This window comes from Larus michahellis, chromosome 2 (genome assembly GCF_964199755.1).
Source record: "Larus michahellis chromosome 2, bLarMic1.1, whole genome shotgun sequence".
In the NCBI taxonomy this organism is placed as follows: Eukaryota; Metazoa; Chordata; class Aves; order Charadriiformes; family Laridae; genus Larus; species Larus michahellis.
Genome location: NC_133897.1, coordinates 91,951,992 through 91,976,585, shown reverse-complemented (window position 1 = coordinate 91,976,585; position 24,594 = coordinate 91,951,992). Strand labels below are relative to the sequence as shown.

The 24,594-nt window shown below is 38.5% G+C and overlaps 1 protein-coding gene across 8 annotated transcripts in view; it reads right to left on the bottom strand.

The window, feature by feature from the left end:
* Positions 1-24,594, bottom strand: part of SEMA5A (semaphorin 5A) — a 353,355-nt gene that overhangs the window by 131,492 nt on the left and 197,269 nt on the right. For all 8 annotated transcript variants that reach the window (XM_074576222.1, XM_074576228.1, XM_074576225.1 and 5 more), the window contains 5 exons: positions 21,957-22,055; positions 20,527-20,740; positions 6,632-6,917; positions 3,852-3,987; positions 338-542 (listed from right to left, as the gene is read on the bottom strand). In XM_074576222.1, the coding sequence (XP_074432323.1) occupies positions 338-542; positions 3,852-3,987; positions 6,632-6,917; positions 20,527-20,740; positions 21,957-22,055 (940 nt within the window). The remainder of the gene's footprint in view (positions 1-337; positions 543-3,851; positions 3,988-6,631; positions 6,918-20,526; positions 20,741-21,956; positions 22,056-24,594) is intronic.

The window sequence follows — 24,594 nt, the reverse complement described above, 5'->3', positions numbered from 1 at the left end:
CTGAACTACATAGAAAGAACAAAAGACAGAGAAACTTGTGAAGTCCTGTTTGTAGAATTTCCAACCGTTCGCTCCCTCAAGAGCACGTAGGTTTCATACCTTCAAAGGAGAACAGGAAACAGACACCGACATTTGAGTTCAAAATATAATACAAACAGATATTTCAAACTGCTGAATTCATCTACTCAGAAAAGGTAGAAGGTAGAGTTAATGCTGTCAAAGAGGAAAAGCTGTTGTTCAAGGTGCACTATACATATTCCATAACTAACTCACAGAAAATTAAAACTCATAGACCTGATAAACTTTTGCAGTTATCACAGCAATGCAGGGTTCATACCTGTGGCAAGATAGATGATATGGAAAAGCATGTCTTTGCCCTGCACAACATCCACAACCACATGGGAAAATCGGCTGTTGTCTTCCATGAAGTAAGGAATTGGAATAACTGGCTGAACGACCTCATGCATTAAGAAGAATTTTTGAGCATCTTGAAGATTTCTCTCAGTCAGATTTACATACAAACCCTGGTCCATGGTGCCACACTGTAAACACAGAAAAGTAATATTACTATACGCGTCAACAATAACCACAGATTTACTCTCTGATTTACAGCACAAGAAAATAAAACCCAAGCGTATATCTTGTAGCGACAGCGTGGAATTCCACTTTCAGGCCTCATTTTGGTGCTGACCAGACTGTCCACATAGTGAATGAGGAAGTTCCACTTTCCTGAGGCAGTACTACCGAGGCTCCCTAACTCTAAACAATATGGAAGGGCACCAGACTGACCACCACAAGTGGCCTATAGTAATATTTTGCTATATCCTATGTTACATGGCAGGAAGGAAAAAAAAAACAAACTAGCATCCAACAAAACACAGAATTTCATGAATAGGTTTTTTTTATAATTTACATGGACGCAGTGCTAAAGACATAATATATTTTCAAAGGAAAGCCCATGTCATACCACGGCCAGGGTCTGACAGAGGTCCTACATCACAGCATCATGCACAGTTCTAGCAGCTTCTTCAGACCCTGCATTCACTAGCCAAGAATGGACAGTGCAGCGCTCTAACTATAAACTGTTATCAATGGCAAAGGCATTTTTTGCTTTGGAACTGACCATATTTTGTATCTGGAAACTGTACTCTTTTCTTACAGGAAAGCACTCACTAATTGCACGCACAAATTTTGAAGCACAAATAAACAAAGCAAAGTAAGTGGCAGTTAACTTTATCATCTTTGTGTATAAGTCTTCAACTAACCAAGGACAGAAAAGAGAAGGCTGCTTAGCACATGTGAATATGTAAACATCCACATGTTTACTCATGCATAATTGCTTTAGAGAATTAAAACAGTACTTCACAACATTCGTAAAATACGTCGGTGATGTGAAAGGCATACCTAAGTCATACTTTTTCATTCTGCTCTACTATGTCATAAATTATGCTATGAATTACAGCATGAACAAAATAATAGTGTGCAAAACCCTACCAGTCATTTTTTCATTATTGCCACGTTTCCAGTCTGAAGTTAAGTGATCATTCCAAATCCACAAATGTTAAGAAAAACTCAAATAAATAATTTCATAATGAGAGCTCATATGATGAGGAAAGACAGTTAAGCAACTGGCAGGAAACAATTAATTCCTCTGTGAGCACCCCGCATGTCAGGCCAGTGAAAAAAAATAAATGACGCCAAAGAAGAATTTCTCTGAATCTATCAAGCAGGAAACATTCCAACTGGAACACTCATAGTACACTGAAGTACATATGCTCCTTGGTCTTACAATGGAAATTGTCCTGTTTTTCTCCCTAGAGAGAAACAGCGTTCCTCAAAACTGTGACTCCAATAGTATTCTAATCTGGAAAATATTGCATTAATATAATCCAGTCTTGGAAATACAATGTCCGATGTAACTATCGCTACAGAGCAGTAGTCCTTCTTAAAACCACATACTTCTGTCTGTTATTGCTGAGGATAAATCTACTTCTGAGACTACATACATAGAACTCCTGATATTTTATCAGAAGCATTCTACAAAAGAAAAGTCTGTCTTTCTGGGAAGGAAACCAGTGACTCAATGAATATATCCCACCTACATGCAGTATGTACTCTAAAGCACCATCAAGTCACAAAAAATGGTTACACCTAGCTCTAAGCATTAGACTAGCTTCTGGTACACATCAGTGCTGCAGCTACAGAGCCAGAAATCTTACAGAAATTTCAACAGAATGAAAGATGATACCTAGAGATCAGTTACTGTCAATTTACTTCAATACTGTGTTGTAAAAGGCCACGTTACAGCTTTTAATACTAGCGCTGGCCTACAAAGCTGTTGCTTAATGAGATACGATACAACTGTTGCCACTGTTCTTGTAAATTTGATGAAGTACCAGCCATATTAAAATCAGCCAGACTATCCAAGCAAGACATTTGTTCAACACCTCAGTCTTGACTGGGATTTAGAGATGAGCACCGGCAGTACAGTAGAGACTTAAACCATTTTTACACAGCCATCAGGCTGTCATCTTTGTTTGTATGTACCATTTTGTACGAGGTGCTCTCACAATAATTATCAATACCTTAACACAAGGTTTATAGGGAAAGGTTAATAATTTTTATTAGACTTGTGCACCTAGTCAGAAACAAGATTATTACATACAAGCCTTTCTTCAGGCTTTCTCCTTCAAAAACTTAGCCTCACGTAGACCCTCTTACTATCACTATTTTGACAATACAAATATTTCTACAATACGTAAAAAGCTACATACAAATATAGTTCACTTCTGCAATATGGCTTACTTAAATGGTGTCTTGTCACTTGGGGCTAATGCCAAACACACTGTTTAGGAAAGGCAACGTGGTTCTGGCCTGTAATTCAGAGCAAATTCAGTGTCTTGTTTTCCTTTGTTTGCATAAATCAGGGAGTAATTAAAACTACCTACAATTTACAATGGCTCATACTGTTTCATGCTTGCGAAGGTCTCATGACCCTTACAAGCAGACAGGGAAGGCTGTTATAGGAGCAGCACTGAACTCGTGAAATTGCCTTGAGATTAAGGGAGGATGAAAGGTGGATCAAGGTGAATACACTTAAGTATCTTGGTGAAAAGCTATTGTTGTTAATCACTAAATTAATGGTTTTTTCCCTTGCTAGAATCACACTCACTAAAATTGTCCTTCTTGGAGTGGTGACTCTGCTGAAGAAGAAAACAATACGTATGTGCTTACATGAAATACCCTTTTCTTTTTGTAGAAAGTTCCACTGAGCGACCCAACTTGGACTAATTAGTTTTACGCTGTCAGCCAACTGCAGATTATTACACCCTCTAAGGCTGACAAGTTCAAATGAGGGGCACACCACGACACAAATTCTTTTAATAGGACTCTTCAGGGAGCGTGGACCACCTTGCACAGAAAAATATAGAAAATCCTGACCACTCCTGCTTTACCCCCCTCTCCCCACCTTTCTTTTTTTCTGTCAAACAACGTTCCTTTTCCAGGTTCTAATAGCACAAACACAATGTAAAAGAGAACATCAGTTTGATCATACTTCTTCCAGGAATTAATGTTACCTTGACAAGTAACGATAGTGTTTGCTTTTGACAGAAGATTGCAGTTAAGCCTTTGTTCTCCTACCCTTCAAAGCACATCTAAATTTTGTGGCAGGATAATGGTCTGTTGAAATAAGGGGACCTCTTAAGCCTTTTTTTTTTTTTTTTCCTGGTAATTTTTTTTAAGGTCTTAGGCTATAACATACTGCAAAACTGGACTTATTAACTATGAACCCTACAGCACTTTGAAAAAACCCTTATGTAAACTGTTGCCTTTCTCCCACATATCCGTACCTGAAAATTAGGGTTAGGATTGGTATATGGAAGCCAAGCAGAGCGAGAGTTTTCCTGGTATTTGAAGGGTCCATTAAAGGCCTGAGTTATGGCGCTCAGGTTGAAAACACAAACTGCCGAGGCTGCAATGCTGTTCCTGCAAAAGAAATATAAACATCAACCTAAGTAACAATGTTAAGAAGTCCATTTGCTGAAAAATAAATAAAAAAGACAATAACTCTTCAATCCTTCAAGTAATTAATAAGGCAGATGTGATCAGCTGGGAGATGATATCTAAAGATAATGATACATAATGTGCTGATTTTTGCATGGAAATTGGATTTAAAGTTTTTGTCAGCCTTGGCAAGTAGCCAGCGTGGGGGAAACTCAGAACTTCCTACCTTCTGCTGCTGCTCTAATGCCATGAGACCATACTTCCACACATAATCACATGCATCTGGGACACCTTCCTTCTAGTCACAAAGTTCAGGATGAGATTATTCTCAGGGCTTCTTTCCAGCCAATGAAAGCATGACGGAGGTAAGGATTTTCAATGTATGTTATGCCTCCGGACCCTATGGAACCCCTGGGTAAGACCTCCACAAAAGTCCTGTCTTCCAAGAGATGTACAGCAATAAGAATGCAAGTTCCAGAAACCCATCAAGAGAAAACAACTTGGACTGCATCCTTTACAAGATACTCTGTTAGAGGAACAAACAGCAGCCAGGCAAAACATAAAATTTCGTGTTCTTCTCTTGAAAATACCATATACATGACAATAAACTAATTCAGCACAGTGTAAACAATATAATCCAGTGACTATGGGAGCTTGTAATATGGAAAATGGCATTGTTCTCTTCAACAATTTGAGATAAAGGGATAGATAATGAAGGTGGCAGTTACAAAATTTCCATTACAGGTAAAATTGATGACATTTGATCCACATAGCATTGTTTTTTTTCCTTTCCGCCGCCCCCCCCCCCCTTTTTTAAAACTTAGCCTGTAATTTACACAAGGCTTAAGAAAGACCATTATAGAAACTCCCAAATGATGGAAAGAAAAAAATAACTCTGGGGATCAAATTTGCCAGCAACTGAAAAAAGAGTTAGGATATATGGATTTAACTGCAGGACAGAAAAGCAGTTTGCTATCTTATGCTTCTCACTCTTACGTCAAAGAATCCCCAGATCTTGAAGTATCAGCTAATAATTTCTGCACAATCAATTATTGTTGTATTTGATAATGTCTTGCCTATATAAACTATCAGTAAAGGCATCTAATATTATTAACCACACCAATGCCTTCTTGAAGACCATTGCTTCCCTTTCATGGCCAAAGCCCTGTGGATTTTCTGGAGCAGAGTTCCTCCAGCTGGGCATTCCATGGTAGGAGTGTCAGGGCTATTTTGACTTCTCATGAAAGATCATGCTGAACAGTGTATGAGCATACCACCTGAGAAATACCTATCTTCTAAGACTCAAACTAGCTAGTAAAACAGACCAATGAAATTAAAAGTACTGTTGAAAACAGCATCAAATTTTCTTATCTCTAATAGTCCCAAAGTCTTTACTATTCTCTTTAAAAAAGCAGCATATTTAGTTAGATTGAATGCATTGCTCCAGTGCAGGAACAGGGTTAAGCTCATCATCCGATGTCCCCAATCAGGAATCATCACAGCCTGGTGCAAGCAGCCTCTCACTAGTGCTCACTGCCTAAGCTGCTGGCCAGCCAGCAGTCTGGAAGATGATTAGATGAGTTAATAAAGGACTGTACTAAAAGCAGGAGAAACTAGCTCAAACCCAAATTCCTGCTCGTGGTCTAAAAAACTTAGAGATTGTAATTTGCTGGCATTAATTTGCGACTATTTCCACCGGATTAATGGATATTTATAGAAGGTAGATATCCAGGCATTTACAGCAGTACAAAGGGGCGCTGATCTACGCTTTAGGTGCCGAAGTACCTTTTAAAATTCTAGGCAAAACTGACCTACTGAGCAAGACTCTGCAAGCAGGTAAGAGAATCAAACAGCAAAATTTGAAACCCTGTTCCATGATCTCAACAGTAGGCTGCACAGCCTTAACGCATGGGCCGCTCTTACCAAGCAACATATGAACTCCAGTTATTGTGTTTAAAGTAACAAAGGACATTTCTGAGATGAATGGATCTTTTTTCCTAAGAGTTAAGCAACTCTTGATGTCAAGCTCAGAGTCTAAGGAGCTTTTATGTCCATCCAACATTGTACATTTTCTAATTTTACCTTGTTGATACAAGAGGTTCAGATAAAATTAGATTAAATTATTGGTTTGACCCTCAGACTCACAGGAGTACACGTTGGGACTAATTTAAAATCAGTAAGAGCACCTCTTGTGCTCTTTTGGGTAATGCAAACTCTTCCCGACATGGTCAAATTACATCATGTCAAATTAACGATCGTGTCACATTACAATTACAAAATATTTATTTCATAAATATATAATGTATTTATGTATTACAAGTGTGCAAAATAAAAAAAAAAGTCTTTATAAGAATGTATGAAAAAGATGACTGAATAATCTTAAACATAACTGGCTCCCTGCTGTAAGGAAATATAAAGAATTCTTCCTTCTTTCATACGCCTTCAACAATTCATGTGGGACGCATTTGGAACTGATTTTTGTTCGCAAGAGGACAGTGGATTGGGCAAAACAGTAGTTTGAATTTATGATGTTTACTTGGCATATGTAGAAGAGAACAGCTCAGAAGCTTTAGTTTTTAATGTCACAAATAGCAAGAAAATAGAATATATCATGGAATTTACTTACACATTAGTGGTAAAAATCCCATAGATCAAGTCCAATTCCGGCAGGAAGAAAGTGCTCTGTAGTTCATTATAGTAAAATGGAATTTCTCCAGGGCGAGAACAGTTCAGCCGAGCTTTCATGAAGGTAGTCCAGGTATCCTCCAGCACGAATTTGCCACCGATATCATTTTTGCACACCCGAGCAGCACGAGAGAAGACTGTTTTCCCACAATCATGTTCCACCGCATTCTCCCGGAAGAAAAAGTAGGTAAAGTTCCCAATGTCGTAAGATGACACAAAATTTGGCTCTGAAAATGACAGAAGAAAAGATTATTTATCACCTTCTTGTGATATATGTACTCATACTAACATGGAAATTGGATTTATCTTCAAGCATTAGATTTAGAAAAACACATCTTTTATTACCGTTGCAGGGATATGCATGGGCCCATGACATCTGAGCAGGCCAGCTCATGTCCAGCCAGGCTTATGAGCTACATGAACGTGGCTATACAGGCTCTCTGCTCTGGGTGTCTATCTGGGTGTCTGGCCCAGCTCACTGTACTCTACCGTCAAAAGCGTCACTGAATTTTTCTTCTTCACAGAGAAGCATGGCGTATTTTTACAATGTAATTGCTTTATCTGTTGTGTTAACTCTGTTTCTGCTTTGCCATCATGCCATTACCCCAGATTAGCAGAATAATGGATGGTAACTGAGTGTGACTAAGAATGTGCTCAGAGCCTGTAGTGAAAAGAAAGGGAATTCTACACAAGAGCATTTGATGGTTAGATAACCTAATTTCAGCCCTATCTTGCTTAGAGCTTTTGACAGTATTACAGTATTTTTTTCTTTTTTGGAAAAAAATAAATTAAAAACAGATCAAAGAAACTGACGGTGATGCAGGAGAAATTAGAGATTATATATATATATTAAAAAAATCTAGAAAACAACCGATGGCAATATTTCTTAAAAAAAAAAAAAGGAAACAGTGGATACCAAAGATGATAACGTGGCCCATTCCCCAAAAGGATGACTAAAACTGAGGAGAGTCCATGACTTTAAGCGAGATTGATAACTTGGTAAGTTCTTACAGGAAAGACAAGCTTGATAAACAGATTGTGGAGAAGAGCCCCCCTTGTGTAAGGAACCCTTACAGAACGCTGTTACTTCTGAGAAACAAGCAAAATTTTGTTTTTATTTCCAAATTTTACTCTAAAGTGGAAAACAAAGAAACAAACAAAATTGTTTTAAATCATCTACTATGAGGACACACTCCAAAGAAATTCAATAGGTGAACATTTCTTGACAGAACCACTGTATTGACAAAAAGATGCTCTAGTCGGATCTAAGCATTTTGCAGGAAATCTCAAATCTGTCAAAACTTTTGAGTGGAACTAGAAGGCAAGCAAGATGGCATTTCCACGCACCAGTCCAAACTCTGTCAGACAACTCTTCTCCAAAGATGGTTCAGCTCCCAGCTTACATGGCCGCCTGCGCTGCTTCCCTCTCTATCTGCTGTGTTGAGAGTCTCCAGGGCAGTTGTTTTGGCAGCAATGGTCATCAGCTGCCCAGGATGTTTGAAGCCAAGCAGATACAATAGCTCTCTCACTCCCCCCTGTAACTTTCACTCATTATCGTATTTAGCACTTCCTTGAGATTAGTCTGTAACACAGCACATTTTCCCCACACTCAGACCTGCACAGGTGTTTTGCTGGAAGACAGCAACCAGATATTTTGAGGAGAACTTGTTGATATCCTGAGCTCTCGTAAGTCATATAGAAACAGTGCATTGGTGTCTTTAAAAAAAAAAAAAAAAAAAAAAAAAGCAAGCAAAATAAAGTAGTTTCACAGGACGTGTGATAGCAATAAAGGTAAAATTGGCTTGACAATATACAAAGAACTAAACTATTCTTAACATTTTCCCCATTAGAACCTACATCTTCATTCCACATGTGTGTAAAACTTCCATTACAACAGGGATTTTGCTTCAAAGGCTTCAAAATCCTTTAAACTTCATTACTAGAGTTTACAGATTTGTAGAAAAATTCTTAGTTGCTCATGAGCTCTCATTCTTTAAATACAACGTGTAATTCTGTTATACATTTACATACTAAACACTGTAATCGGAGAAAGTTGAAAAAATACATTACTTTAACATTTTTAGTCTTTTTTTTCTCTAAAAATGTGCATGTTTGCTGAATAGGTAACAGGCTAGAATGATATATGAGGTTTAATTACAAGTATTAATGTTAAGATGACAAAAATATGTGGTTAAATATCACATTCTAGACAGGTAAGACAATTTTGGCAGGCATCAAATATTAAACATATCCAGACATACTCGTATGCAAAGTTTTTTTCTTATTACAAAGCCTAATTATGTTTCATTCCTTCTCAATACACATCAACATTTTCCGCTCTATGGCACAAACTCGTATTTATTTAACGGAAGTATACTAGAAAGAAAATCTTTTTAGGAACATCGGGCTAACCAAAAAAACCCAGAACCCACTGTCCCTCATTATCCAACTTCAATTTAAATCCATAACAGACCTAGCCATTTTTTCTCCTAATCTGTAATGTACTTTCTTCTCTCACTCTACACACTATCCTTTTAGATTGTTCTTATACTTATGGAAGGAACTACTGTCTGTGGAGGGAAGAAAAGGCAGTCACTAGTCTGAGTGTAACTTGGGCTACTTGTCCACTGTACTAAGATGAGGTCTTATTTAAAGCAATATCCACTAAAGGTAGACATCAAGAAAAACAATCCACCTGAAATAGCATGAAAAAGTAAAATTTTCCAACTACGCATTTGACTTTTTGTAGCCTATAACCCTGCTTGCTCTTTGAAATCATCTCAAAAATATCCCGACTGATGTAAAAAAATTCTACGTATTCTGCAAATACTCAACATCCATTTGATCCACCCACAAAAACATCCTGTGCAACCATTGAACAGGGAGGCCCTGCCTTGCAATGAAGCCTGGTGATGCTGCTTCTTGCTGGAGGCCCACTGATGTAAAAAGGTCTCACATTGACAAAACAGGATCCCACTGCAGAGCCAAAAAGACTACTGGAAGCACTCAAAGTCTGGAGAATAATGACTTATAAATAAAATTCCTACTGCAGGAATAAAAACCATATGAAATGCATTCAGAATGTTTTCAGGGTTCTTGAAAAATCCACGTGAATCTTTCAAGAGAAAATATTTTAAAGTTGCACTGATAATCATAATCCATGTGTAAATAAAAACTATACTCATATTTCATGGATTGAAAACTAAGAAACAACATATAAATCTGCAAACACCTATGCATATATTTTATGGATTATGAACTGATGAAAATTTGACCTGCTGTTGAAACGTGTGAAAACTGTTTTCATTTGCATGAAAAGTAATAATCCCAGAGCTACCTCAGGGAATTCTGTGGATACGGAGGGATTACCATATCAGACTTTATTCATTTTGTTTTCTCTTTGGGAAAAGTGAACAGAATCACTTCAAAGCTTCAAAGGAAAAAGGAGATTCCCATCTAGGAAAAATTAATTCCTACGTTCCTAACTATTGTGCTGTGAACTGCTATTTGTTGACATGCAGGACTTCCCATAAAAGTTTTTAATGCAGAAAATGAAGTGACCCTCTTCTTTCCTGCTGAATTTGCAAATAGTTCTGGAAGGGTAAAGGCATTTAATTTGTGAATTACTAGATCACCACAACAAGTGCGAGGCTTCTGGTACGTGACAGGATACAGCTAGTATGGATCAACATGGGAATCTTAACCTGTAATACTGTCATGAGTATTGCATATGACCTTTATAGGTTTCTATATATTCAGTTTACGCATACATCAGGCTGACTAGACTTTACAAAATTAAATGGAACCAATGGAATCAGGAAAGCAAGAAAATGAGCTTGCCAATGTGACTGGCAAAAGATCTCCAGCATACAACATGGAGCAGTGCTACACAGATACACAAGCCCATGGACTGAAAGCACGAGGTGGCTAGTTGGCACTGCCTCTGGGCAAACATGTTGTAGTGTGCTATTTCTGAAGTTTCGTTACTCAATACAAAGCCTGGGAATCTTTATGGCTTCCTTCATAAAGCAGCACGACTGTCCTGCAAGGATGTTTCCCCACAGACTCTTCTAAGTTATTGCAAAAAAGACAACTGAACCAAACGAAGTCAAGATCGCGCTTCAATCCGAAATAATCCAACCGTTTTTCTAAAGGCTGGAGACAAACTTACATTTTCCAGGGAGCACGGTCTCTGCTCTTAAGGAGAAGGCACTTAGAAGGAAGAGACAATGCTTCCCTTTAGATTATTCATGAGTCCATACTCACTGCCAGGCCGGCCGCAGGTTACGCCGTCTGAGAGTGCCGGGTGCTCCTGGAGGGACTGGTGCAGCTCTGCCACGCAGCACACGCTGACGCTGCAGCCCAGAGAACGGCTTTCCTGTAGCATGAAAGCAAGGGTGCACTGCACGCCCTGGTAGGCAGCGTGAGGACAGATGGGGGGGATTCGGGAGTGCAAAGCTTACTGGGAACGGGATGGGGCACTCTTGTCAGAAGGAGCCAAATGGTGCAGCCCCACCTTTACTGCCTCTTGCCAATGGTGTACAAAGCAAACTCCTCCCTAAGTCACACCCAGGACTTCACTGAGAAAGCAGTAGCTGGAGTGGTCCAAAACAAGGCTGGGAAGTGAGCCAACAAATAAGCAATACGGATGACCAAGGGTGTCATACCTAAGCTTACTTCCTGGACCTTTTTTATTTAGTGGTGTAGATGTAGTCTGAGTGGGTAAAAGGATGAGAGGAACTGTACAGAGACTTTCTCTGGGAAGAGCAATGGGGAACAGGAGTGTGAGAGCATCTGAGGCACCCCTGGCCTCTTCTGGCTTCCTGAGCTTTGGAGCAAGAAAGCTGGCTTGTGCTCTTCACCCTTTAAAACTCCACATCCTCTTAAGAAGACTAATATGACTTAATTTACCTAGTTAGTGGATGCTACTGTTTCCAGAGGGAACAAAATGACAGGGAATGATTCGTCTTTTTTTCGGGTGGTAACAGCAATTAACCTTAAGGATTCTAAGGTCCTGAACGTGAAAGAGCTGTGATTTCCTGACTGTCCCTGTGAGAAGTGACCACTCACACATCAAGTGTGAGGCATTCAGAAAGCCGTTCAAAAGTGAAATTAACTCCAGAAATGTGAAAAGAAAGCTGAAATTAGAAGTTTGTCAGATGTAGACACAGATCAGATTTTATATATATATACACACGCAAAATACAGGCAGACGCATAGATATAGGCATGTGTAACATATTCAAAATCTTGGGAGTCTTGATACTGGTCTAATGCTGAATGACATCTGTCTGGAGCTTGTTCATTGACCTCACTAGATCAACGAATCACACCCTCACCCTGTTGGCCTCCAAAGACCTATTTCCTCTAAATATTTGTATTCAGCCAAATACTTAATGGCATTAAATTCTAGGAAGATGCCATTGAGTTTTTCTGAATAAGGTTCAAACTCCAGCTAGAAATGCTTTCCAAAAGGGAAGCTTAACATAATGGAAGCAATTCAAGCTCCAAATGTGCCAGTCTATTTTATTCTTTTTCACCTTACTGACATAATGAAGTCCATTTCCTATTTGCATTTTGCCATCCCCATATATTCATTAAGTATATTCATTTAGTGTAGTCCTCTGCAGCTGTTGGAAAACAGTATAGATCTTGCATTAGACTGACCAAGCCATCACTGCTCATGAATGTTTAAGGACAAATCTTAATCATAGAGTAAAATTTTCCTATAGCGTTAAACATCTAAAAAGTAATATATAACCTGTAGTCATCATAGTTATATCCATCCTCAGGAGTTGAACTGTAAAATGTTAAGTCCTAGTATAAAACTGGTGGAAATCATTGTTTATTAATAGTTACTTTTCCTCTGTGTTTCATAATTACCCAGGACATATGCTTAAAATGCTAGTCTGTCATAGCATAGCTGGCTACCAGTCTCTTTTGACTACTATTTCTTCTGCAATGCCTCAGCTCTCCGTGATTTCTTTTACATTCTTTCCTAAATTGAAGATTTTATTGGTACGTAAGAGCAAGGACTGCAAAATACACTAAAACTGGGTATGCCTGACACTTTTTCCAATCTTCTCTTATATTGCTGATAGATTTTATAATATAATTCAGTATAATCATAAAAGTGGATGCACTCATTAGATATTACATTTTACTGATGTACTCTAATAAATTCTGAAATGCAATTATTTCTTTTCTGAAAAATAGTTTTCAAATATGGTATTTCAAAATTCCTTGGTTTATTGCCTGTTGCCTTATTTCAAATAAATCTCCTTCATTTTCAAGGTAAAATGTTCTTACATGGCATAATATTTTGCAATTTATTATATAATTTTGCTGATGCAAATTTGCCAGTGACATACTTAGTGACAGAAACCATTCTCTACTCTGATCTACGTACTCAAGTCCTTGAGAGTCCCATCTGGAGTTCAGTGGATTTTGCGACACCTATATGCACTGGATAGACACCTTGCATAGCTGTACGCTGGGGGAGGGGCGAGGATAAAAAATATAGAGGACTATCTTAATTCACTCAGAACCTCTAGAGGTTTGGGCTATAGGGATTTATCAAAAACCACAGAAGTTTGAATGGTTACTTAAAACTCTGAATCCAGAATTCCACATAGACGAAAACAAAAAAACCCAAGCCTTCTTTAAGCAGGTTTTGCCAACCAGCAGGTACGGTGTGGAAAGCAAACCCAATTATAACAGCTTACCCATTTCTCTCCAAACATTTGGACTACCATTTATCTTGGTTTCTCTGAACTAGTTTTGAAGGGAGGGAGAGGATCAAAGGACTTTCCCTGCAGACTTGGTCCTCTTCTCTTTTTTCCTTTTTTTCTTTTGGAGGTTTTTCTTTTTTCTATAATGAAAGTAAACCAGAGTTCACTTTCATAATCATCCCCTTTCCTTTTCACCCTAAGGCGTGGTATGTCTGCCACTGAAATTCTGTCTCTGCCTGCAATATTTCTGTCCTTCTCCTTTCTTTGGTGGCTGCTGTTTTTCGTATGTTCGTGTTCCCTGAAATTCGTCCATTTTTCTACTTTCCCCTGGTTGAGATGTATTTCAGGTCTAAGTTGTTTCATTCTCTCTGGCTCACTGTGTATGATAGTTTTCTGCAGCATTAATCAGGCTGATGCTCCTGTCACACCTCTCCGCAGCCGGGCACAGATGATCCGCTTGCAAGGGTGCCTTTCTTCCTTCCTCTTTCAGCCTCTCTGATTGGCACCTGACACAAGCAGGCTAGATGAGATATAAAAGAACAGGCTCTGTTCTCAGTATCCTCCTAGTCTTTTTCATAAATGGAAGGAGGACCCTGCTGTTTTAGCTAGGATAGATACGAAAAAAAATCCAACCTTTATGGGAAGTACTGCCTGCCTCTACCATCTGGGTCCCACACTTGGTCCTACACAACAACCCCACGCAGCGCTCCGGTCTTGGGGGAGAGTGGCTGGAAAGCTGCCCGGTGGAAAAGGACATAGGGGTATTGGTCGACAATTGGCTGAATAGAAGCCAGCAGCATGCCCAGGTAGCCAAGGGGGCCAAAAGCATCCTGGCCTTTATCAGGAATAGCGTGGCCAGCAGGACTAGGGAAGTGATTGTCCCCCTGTACTCAGCACTGCTGAGGCTGCACCTCGAGTACTGTGTTCAGTTCTGGGCCTCTCACTAGAAGAAAGACATTGAGGTGCTGGAGAATGTCTAAAGAAGAGAAATGAAGCTGGTGAAGGGTCAAGAGCACAAGTCTTATGAGGAGTGGCTGAGGGAACTGTGATTGTTTAGCCTGGAGCAAAGGAGGCTGAGGGGAGACCTTATCGCTCTCTACAACTACCTGAAAGGAGGCTGTAGAGAGGTGGGGGTCAGTCTCTTCTCCCAAGTAACAGGTGATAGGATGAGAGGAAGCTGCACCAGGGAAGGTTTAGATTGGACATTAAGAAAAAATTCTTCCCTGAAAGGGTTATCAAGCATTGGCACAGGGTGCCCAGGGAAGTGGTTGAGTCACCATCCCTGGAGGTATTTAAAAGACACTTAGATGCGCAGTTTAGTCACATGGTTTAGTGGTGGACTTGGCTGGTTCTATTTTAGATGGGTGAGGAAATGCTATGAAGGCGTTTTGTAATAACTTAGTCTGGCGTTGGAGAAAGGAGGTCAAGGGAGGCACCTCCAACTCACATCAACTTACTGCTCTCCTACTTGTTATTGCCATCTGGGAGAAGATATACAGCTTTGAATGGAAAAACACAGGAAAACTGCCCGAATTTTTTGTCTAGTAGAAGCTCCAGTGAAGAAGTCTAAGGATGGGTTTCAAAATCAGCAGTCATTTCCCTTCCGTTTTAGGATACTGGCAAAAAGCCTGATAAAAGAACAGAACCAACCTTATGGGTGGCACTACCAAAGGAAACTATTTATGTTCTTGCAAAATAAGCAACAACTGGTAGCATATACTTTGCATATTTTCAGTCAGGTCTCTTATCTGAAAGCTAAAGATGAAATTGCACATCTGAAGAATACACGGATTTTGAGTTACGTAAAATATTACATAATAAGAAAAGCTTGCACAAGGTAATTACACAAGGCTTTTCATTAAAAAACTAGAAAAACGAAAGGATAACCCTGAATTATTATAGCTATTTCCATTAATCCTTAAAGGCAAAAGTGAAAGGATTAATTTTTGTTCTTATGTCATAATTTCTCTCCACATATCCTACTAGCAGCAAGGGTTATAATAAAAGTCCGCTAACAAACAATAATAGGAATGGAGGCAGAGCTGTATTAAGCACCGCTAACCAAGCCACCTTTGTAAGAATTTTACTTTTACCGTTACTTGTGAAGACTAAAAGTACCTACTCTAGATTAATAAGCTTTTTATCAAGTAAAACATTTTTAAGAAAGTGATCTCAGAAGAACTATTTTAAGGGTATCTAATAACCAAATGCTTAGGGCACCAAGAAGAAAAAGTGATAATATTATGTCTACCAGCAGAGCAGAACAATCCAAACATTTCTATACTCTTCTCAGCTGGAAAGGCTTCTAATCTGTATGAAATTTTATTTTAATTTTTTTTTTTTCTGTTTGGGGGCTACATCTGATATAAAATTAGATTTTAATCATCTATGGTCTGGCCACTGATGAAGTGATTTGACATCTACAACAAGGTTTTTATTTATTTAACGTGTTCCAATAGCATCTATCATTATATGTCTAGGATAAAGAAAACAACTTAAATGTATTTCAAGCTAGTTGGAGATCCAAGCAATTGTAAGCAAAGGCATCTGACAAATTATGAAACCAAACGTCCCGGTGTTTCTCCATGTGAAGAAACAGAAAGGGACTGATTGAGATTTCAATTTTTTCTTTAATCTGTTTTGCCCTTTTATTGGCTAGGTGAAGCAAACAGACATTATAGACTAAAGCAAACTTTCACACTGAGGCATCAGATCAAATATTTACTGATTTGAGGGGGTGAATTAAAAGGAGAAATACCTTTACTAATTGTAAATGTTGGACTACAGAAAAAATTTCTAAATCTAAGCAGCGGAGGCTTTTCCTCGCCAATCTGGACCCACTGCAGCTTGCAGACTACAAATATAGCTATTCCATTTGCCTCCGTCCTCTAGAGCAAATGATAATGGATTCTGCCCCTGCTGCACTTTGCAGATCAACTCTAAAGGAAAGTCTAATTAGAAGCATACTACAACAGTCAACTCTGGATATGACTTAAACTCTATGTTACACTGAGAGCTTAAAGAGACTCAAATAAACAGCATGCCAGCTGTAAATCAAGGTGTACTTTTTTTTTTAATGAAAGATTTATTTATTTGTTATCATTTAATAATTTCCAAAGCAGGCTGCTACGGCAGACTATTCTTTTTATGAAATACTACTAAAGCAATTTTAAAACGTTCTAGCAACATGCTGCCCTTTACTAATTTGAGCAGTTGGCTGAAGCTCAAGGTCTTACCGATTGCTTTGGTCAGGAGAAGAAATCAATGGAAGAGCTCTCTGCTTTAGACATAATCCTCAATGTGCGCTGTATTACCTCAAGTTGTTTCTCCCAAGCACAGAAGTACTTGAACACAGACTCAGAGAGAAAGAGAGGAGAGTAGGTAGCAGAACAACACGCCTTAAAGAATAAATTACTACTTCTATAATAAGCAGCCTTTCTGCCTTCTTCATTTCTTTATGCATAAATATATTCACTTGAGTAACTTCACGCATTAGTTTTTTCTCTACATGAGAAGAGAAGGCCAAAACATGACATCATGAGACGGAGAGGTGGGTTCTGTGTTTCACGTTTTGAGGTTTCCTATCCTGCAGCCAGCTGGGCTGTTGGACGGGAAGAACACTGGTTTGCAGCAGTTGTTAACTCGTCTGGGTCATCATGTTCCTCTTGATTGAGAATAGTGACAGAGTACTGACAGGCAGAAAAGTGGGAGTTGGCAAGAAAAGTGAGAGTAACATGGTGTCTGTCTCTTCACTGTCAGATGATAAATTCTTTGTGAGGAACCCAACCTGTAGAACTGCTGAACTATGGTGAATGCTCAGGTCATAGAACTAAGGTAGTCTGGTCCTTCAACGGCACCTCCTCATGGAGATGGCTGTGGTCAAAAAGCTGCTCACTGCATTTGGTCCAGCTGCATTTAACGTTGTGTATAGGAGCACCAAGAAGACAGAAATAGGCACCATAAGCAGAGCATTGATTTCTTTTTGTAGAAGAGAAGGGAAGTTCTGAGGTAAAAAAAATGACAGATGGCGATCATACTCAAAGGTAATCACAAGCTGAATAGATTATTACTCCTAATGGTAAAAGACAGCAAGTTTAATAACTGCCTCCAGATGCTTTTTTCCTCCATCACGGAAGAAAACATAACTATTTCCACTATTTCCAAAATAGGAAAATCTTTTAGGAATTGCACAGATATCTGTAACATTTGGCCCACAGTTCTGCCTATTAAAAATTGTCAAAACAGACAAAATTCAAGCAAGTCAAATCTCGAATACTGTCAGCAGGTTGTCTAGTGGGTATACAAACAGCATATTCAGAGACCCTCTAAGATGTCTCTGCAATAACTAGCTCCAGCCAACAACAGCATTTCTGTGTTGGCAGCGTTGCTGTGTTGTCCATCTACCCTTTTGCATCAGCACTTGCTCAGGATCTTTGTGCTTCACATACTATGGGTTCACTGAACTTTCCTTTTTCCTTTCAGTTACACTCTCAGTATATTCTTGTAGCTTACTTTTACGCATATTCTGAATAATTCATATTTTTAACCAAGCTATTCCAACTCTTCATCACCCCAGATAATTGAATGTATCAAGAAAATGATAATACAGAAATGAAAGTTCACGGACTTCTCCATACTCTACTAAGGTTAAGTACCTGATCAGAATGATGCTTAGTAACACATGCTGAAAATAACTGCTAACTTACCTATTCAGCCGATGCGGATTGCTTCCAGACCTATCAGGCCCCCAGTAGAAGGCAGGGTCTGATAACAAATACATGACTCTGGCAGGCCATCAACTTAAATGTACTTTATTTGTGATATCTGTGATTCCAGAAGCTGAAATCATAGCATGGGTATATGGGATCTCACCCTAGCCATGTGACGTATCAGCTCTATTTTCTTCTATATACAGACCTTCTGACAATTAAGATTAGGATCAATGTGATGAAGACTGAGAGCTTCCCATGTCAGGATCCTTCTCCGCAAGTTACAGTGAACACTGACAGCAGGCTGCATAAACACATGGGCATGTCCATTTGGCCTGACCGATGGCATTGAAAACTGAGAGAAGTGCGCTAGCCATTGAAGTAAAAAATGTCTTTATTGCGTAGCCATAAAACACGGAGCAAGATAATCAGCTGTGGTTTAGAGTACTGCCATCGCCACCAGAGATGGTTTGAACGAGTCCGGTGTGATTTGCAGAGTAGAAAATCGAAGTGAGAAAAAACATTGCACCTTTGAAAGAAACATGGATGTAAAAGAAGAACTTACTTTAAATTGGAAACATTCACAAGCACATGTGCATGCACATGCATCCCTAAACCAAGGCTGAATTTGAATAACTGTCAGCTACTGCAGCTGAACAGATATGGACTAGGAAGCTTCCATTCCAGTTGATGACTGACTTTTCTTGCAGGATCATCTATGTTACTTTCTCACTGAAAGAAGCAAAAATCTTCACTTCAATCTAAGCACTGAAGTACTAGTACAGTTTCTTGGCACTGAGTCACATGTAAGCAGGAAAATTGACATTAAAGCAGATGAATCCCCAACTTAAGCAGATGAATCCCCAACTCTTAAGATACCCCAGAAGTCGTTCCCCCTCCCTTTCACATAGGTAACTGGGCTGCTTCCAGCCTTTTATTTGATCTGCTTGAACTGGCTCCAATTACAAAACTCATCTTGTTTGTCCTCCCCAAAGATAAAAGCCACACTTCCTGGCAATGTAATTCTAAACAGTTTTAAGGCAGAAGAATGAGCCCTAACAGAGAATGTATAGGTGTAGCTGAAGCTTTAAATAGAGAAATGTAAATACAGTAAATCTGATTAATTAGATGAGTCTGTGGGGGAATTTTAGTGTGCCCTTTGGTACAAAACATATCCAGTTAAACTGAAAATATGAAGATTTTTTTCCCTTTGACAGAAGCACCCAGGTGTGGCACAGCAATTAGTTCCAATACCATGGCTGTGTTGACAAAGGGTTCCTGAACAGGGATATCTATACGAGGAGTCCATTTTTCCTCTCATTTCTTTTGCACTGCTGTAATTCTGGTTCCATTCCATGGAGTTTGATTTTGTTTTGTTAATTAATATTCTAAAATCAGCTGACCTTCAGAGAAGGTCACAAATTTCTCCAAGCTACCTCTGATGGCTTCTTTGTACAAGAAAAATACACCAAGCAAATGTGCGCAATTCAGCATTTAGATTATGTAAGAACTGAAATACTAAAAATAAAGTCTGTCACTTGCAGCTGACCTAATGTTCTGAAGTTGGAAGGGTTTATACTTGTACTTAATTTCAAACATGAGAATAATCCCATCATAACATGAAATGCACTGTGGGAATAGGGACTGTCGTGTGACGTAGCAGGAGTTATGAAAATAAGGGGTTTTTTCTACTGGGACAGGCATAGACAAAATACGATACACCTAATTTTACATTTTATGTTAAATAATAATTTTCGCTTTAGAAGAACCTGCTTCTTTTTCATAATACACCAAATGGCAACTGTCCCTGTTACATCTCAGGAATACCTATCAGTTTACAGCTTCTCCCAGCTGGAAATCCTCACCAGGTGATTAACAACCATGACACAGGAGTCATTGCTAGAACACAATCTTATGATACATTTTGCAGGCTAGTCCCTACCCTTTGGCTATAATAAGCATCAAAAGCATCAGTCTGCCACCTAAGCAGTTTGAAACCACAACTTTTTCTGCTTGTCAAGGCTGGGACCTGCAAGGAAAGCCAGGAGAATTCCGTTCATTCTAAACTGTTTTATTTTCTACCTTAGGTTTTTGAAGGACTCAACAAAAGAATGCTCAAGGCAAGCTACTGCTCTTGTCTGACTCAGCTTTGCCATGTAAGCGCACCTGAGAGATACAGTACAGATCATCCCTACGCCTGCAAACATGACATATATATTTAAGTACACATCTACAAACTGCAGCTGTATTCTAGTAAAATAAAAAATGTATTACGCAAAATAACTTTAAAATGAGATAAACAGTACTCTAAAAACATTCAAATTGTCAGAATGGAATTTCAAGACCTAGAGAACATGGGTTAAAAAGAGATGAGTCTCATGGTCCACCAACACTCACCATTCAGCCACTTGGAGTTGTACTGTGCAGTGCGGAGAGGAGGAAGGGCACCCAGGCTGCGATAAATGGCAGGATCTCTTCCTGGGAAATCCATGGCTGTAGCAGCATATAATTCCCCACTGGAAGTGAGCAGAGCAGTGGAGTTGTGCTGGGGACTATAAGGACAACGAGCCATGCCACTGATCTGATCATGTATCTCTGTCAAGTTATTTAACTGTAAGAGTAAGAAAAAGGGATTAAAATGACCTTAAAATTATCATTTCAGCCAAGCTGCATCAAACTGAGCAAAATCCTGTAATAAACACCAGTCATCTGCTTAGGTATTGTAAAACGGGAATGAGCTGACCTTTACATCAATCTGAAACTGTCTCATCTAGAAAGTTTTACTGTAATGGTGTCTGATCTCACTTCTGACCCTTCGGTATGTAAAACATGCAAGTTTATCATTAGCCACCGTACCTAAAATGTACTAACTTAGAAGCAACGCAAAAATAAATTATCTCTACACAGATTGTTATTATGAAAACCAAAACCAGATCTTATTGCCAGAACCAACTAAGGGATTCACCACAGCAAGTGGTCAGAGAATAAAAAAAAAAAAAAAAAATTACTTGTTTTGTTGGTGTGTTCTAGGAAAGAATCTCACATGAAAAATGAGATTAAAAAAAGCTTTCCGGTTGAGCAGAACTATCTCTCTGATTTAGTATCCCTAATACTTTCATCCATAAACCACAGTATGATGTTAATACGTTATTTGAAAATAAAGGTACAATAGGTTTAAATATAATAAATGTGCCAAGGAGGTTTTTCGTGATACAGCTATTCTTTGCACTTAAATTTCTCTCCCCTCCTGAAATAAATAGACAGCTTAGTCCAAACAGCGACATTTTGATTTTTATTATGACTACTGTTGATCCTTAATGGCCTTTCTTTCTTTGATACATATAAATTACAAGTTTGGGTGTTTTTTTTTTTTTTTTTCAGAAACAGAATGACAGATTTTCTCAACCAAGATTTCTCATTCTTGCCAGGCAGAAATCACTGATACGGGTACTCTCACCTTCTCCAGAACTACACAGATACAGTATGCAGCTCCCTGACTACATTTTATGACTAAACCAGTTGATGCCAACCAAACCTGAAAGATTGGCAGAAGTCTTAGAAATACCTAAGGTTCATGAAAATTGGCATGTAGGAGGAACTGAGCTGCTCGTAGCTGTGCTCTCTCCCACAGCGGAGGAAAATACTGCAAAAAGAGATCATCGGTTAACTCTCCTCTTTGGCCTGCCACTAGCTAAATCAGCCTTTTACACATCAGCTCACCCATCAATACGCAAATAGCCTGGACTCAACAACAGCCTTCTCTGCCTTTTAAACTGCTGGCCCAGAACAGGGACTTGAGCCTGTGGGATGAAACATTTAACTCATACCGTCCGATTAGTGCAGATAGGAGTGAACGCATTGGTTCCACAGGTAAAGAGATGGTTGCCTCCAACAAGAAGCACTCGAATGTAGTTCTGGCATTCCTCCTGCCATGCAGAAAAAAAAAAGAATGTTCAATGATACTTCAAAGGATAACGGAAACTAATTACAATTTGCTTTTCATGGTTATGAGTCCACACATAAAAATTCAGGGGAGCAAGGCTTAAGCATACCTGATGTATTAGCAGTCATGATATACATAGATTTCCTAACTACAACACACGCATCCATCAATGGTTGTGAAAAGTTCTTAATAGAATAACAATAAACCTCTTCAGTACCGAAGATTTCTTTTAAGTGTGTATTACAAAGGTTTAGCTAAACTCTGAAGTGATAGATGCTGACTTAAATAATACACTGCTGTCTCAAGAGATCAGATGCTGTTTTCAAAGACAGATCAGGCCAAGGGAGGAAGTCAAGAGGAAAACAGGAGAAAAAAACAGGTTGTCAGCAACATGAGTATGTTGAAAACAGTATCAATAAAATTCTTGAGATGTCCAGAGGCAGATTTGTCTCTACTAGTTACATAAGTTGCACGATATGTTTTATTAGAAGCACCTATGTTTTTGTTAATTTGAAGTTTCTCAAGAAATGTCATTACCTCAATATATAGATGCTCACCCCTCAAGTAATCTTAAATGTTTTTTACCCCATTAGAATGTGTGAAGGCTTTATGATGTTCATTTCTCTCATTTCAGAAGCTAGAAACCACCAGCAATTTCTAGTGTTTATTCAGAGAGCTTTCTGCAGTACTAAAAATCTCCCAGAACTGTATATAGGAGAGATTCAAGCACTCCTCCTGCAAAAATGGACATCCCTATCTAATAAAATGAAAAAGATCGACAATATGCTTGGAGAAAATAAAGTTTTCAGGAACGCTCTATTTGAATGCTCTCTAGCATTCATTCACAAGATAGTCTCATGCAAAGCATTAAAAAAAAACACTTGTGAAAATACATCTATGCAACCGATATTAAATGGAATCATGTAAGTAAATCCATGCAATAGTAATGGTGCAGAAGTCCCATTATGTGACCCACAGTTAGATTAAATATTTTGCTTCTTTATCTTGAAAAAAGACTCTCATTCTGGAAGACAGGAAATATAATCCTGAATAAATTGAACAGGCACAAAACAGATTGCAAAGCAAGATCGGCAAAATACTTTAAAGATCTCTGAGAAAACTCTCAAAATTTATCACCTATACCTTTCCTCATACAAAACAAAATTAGAAAGACCCACAACCTCCTTCCTATAAAATCTCAAAAAAACCCACCTCTCTGAAAAAATACCCCCAGACCCCACATTTGCATTAGTCTCACATGAAAATGCAGTTGTCTTTGAGCCTTTAAAGGTAAGTGTGAAACAACTTAGAATTAAGATTTGATTCCCATTGGGTAAAAATACATCTTATCTTGAATTTACCAAAACTGTCATCTTAATATTCTTTCAACTAAACAGAAGCCAACATGAAACCATATAACAGAGTTAGGAAGTACAACAAGACTTTTAAAAAATAATTATTTCACTTCTGGGCAGTTTCCCTGTTTCAGATTGTTTTAACTACACTAAAAAAAATAATAATGCAATTCCTCCTTTTTTTTTTTTTTTTTGGGAAGGGTGTTCAGGGACATTCACAGAATATAACACAGTAATTTAATTCTTTGTTCTGTTTCGATCCTGCCCTTTGCAGCAAGCCGTGGAATTTAAGTGTAGGAAAAATAAGTGGGTTCTGACATTACAACCTATCCAACCTCTCCTCTTCATATTCCAGAGCTCCCTGAAATAGTGCCATTGCCAAATTACTTGCACGCTGATCACCCACTCTTTCTGTTCAAAAATAATGTTAATTTTTTAAACTCTGACATTCCTAGGATTCACAAGATTCTTTTCTTTCATGTTCCCAAGTCCCGTGCCAACTTCACAATAATCCATATTGCAACAGGGCAAATAAGATATCTCATATCAAATTTTGCTGGGTACATAGTACAACAAAATCAAAACTGAAAGAACAGCTTTTATAATTGGTTATTTTCTTCATATGACAAATCCCCAACAATGCAAAACAAATTAAAAAAATAGTCATGAATAAAACAATCAACACCCAAAAACATATTGAAAAAGAACTCAAGTTTTTTAATTGTTCAGAGTCACTTTTCTAGCTCTGGAGTCAAGCTCAGCTGTACTAGTTCACTTTTTAGATGTGCAAAAAAGAGATGTGTGTTGTAGATGTGGCAAAGGACTTCAAAACCAAAGGTTTTTTTAAGTTTGGAGGGTGGTGGTAGGTTTGGTGGCCAACTTTCATGAGTCTTAATCTCCATTTCATCTTGACCTCTATGCCATATACTTTCCTATTCTCTTATAAAAATATCTCTGAAAGAAATTCATTTTGCAAGTACTTTCTACTTTTATATCAGCATACCTGAAACAAAATGCAATTATTAGAAACAATTCAGCAGCCAAGTAGGCTAGGTTGCTACTTAAGTTTAAAACCAACTTGACAGTTCAAGGACAACCTGGCTTCATATGGTTATCCATTTGCAGCAATGTTTCTTATATAGGCTAACGTTTTAAAGCACACTTGTG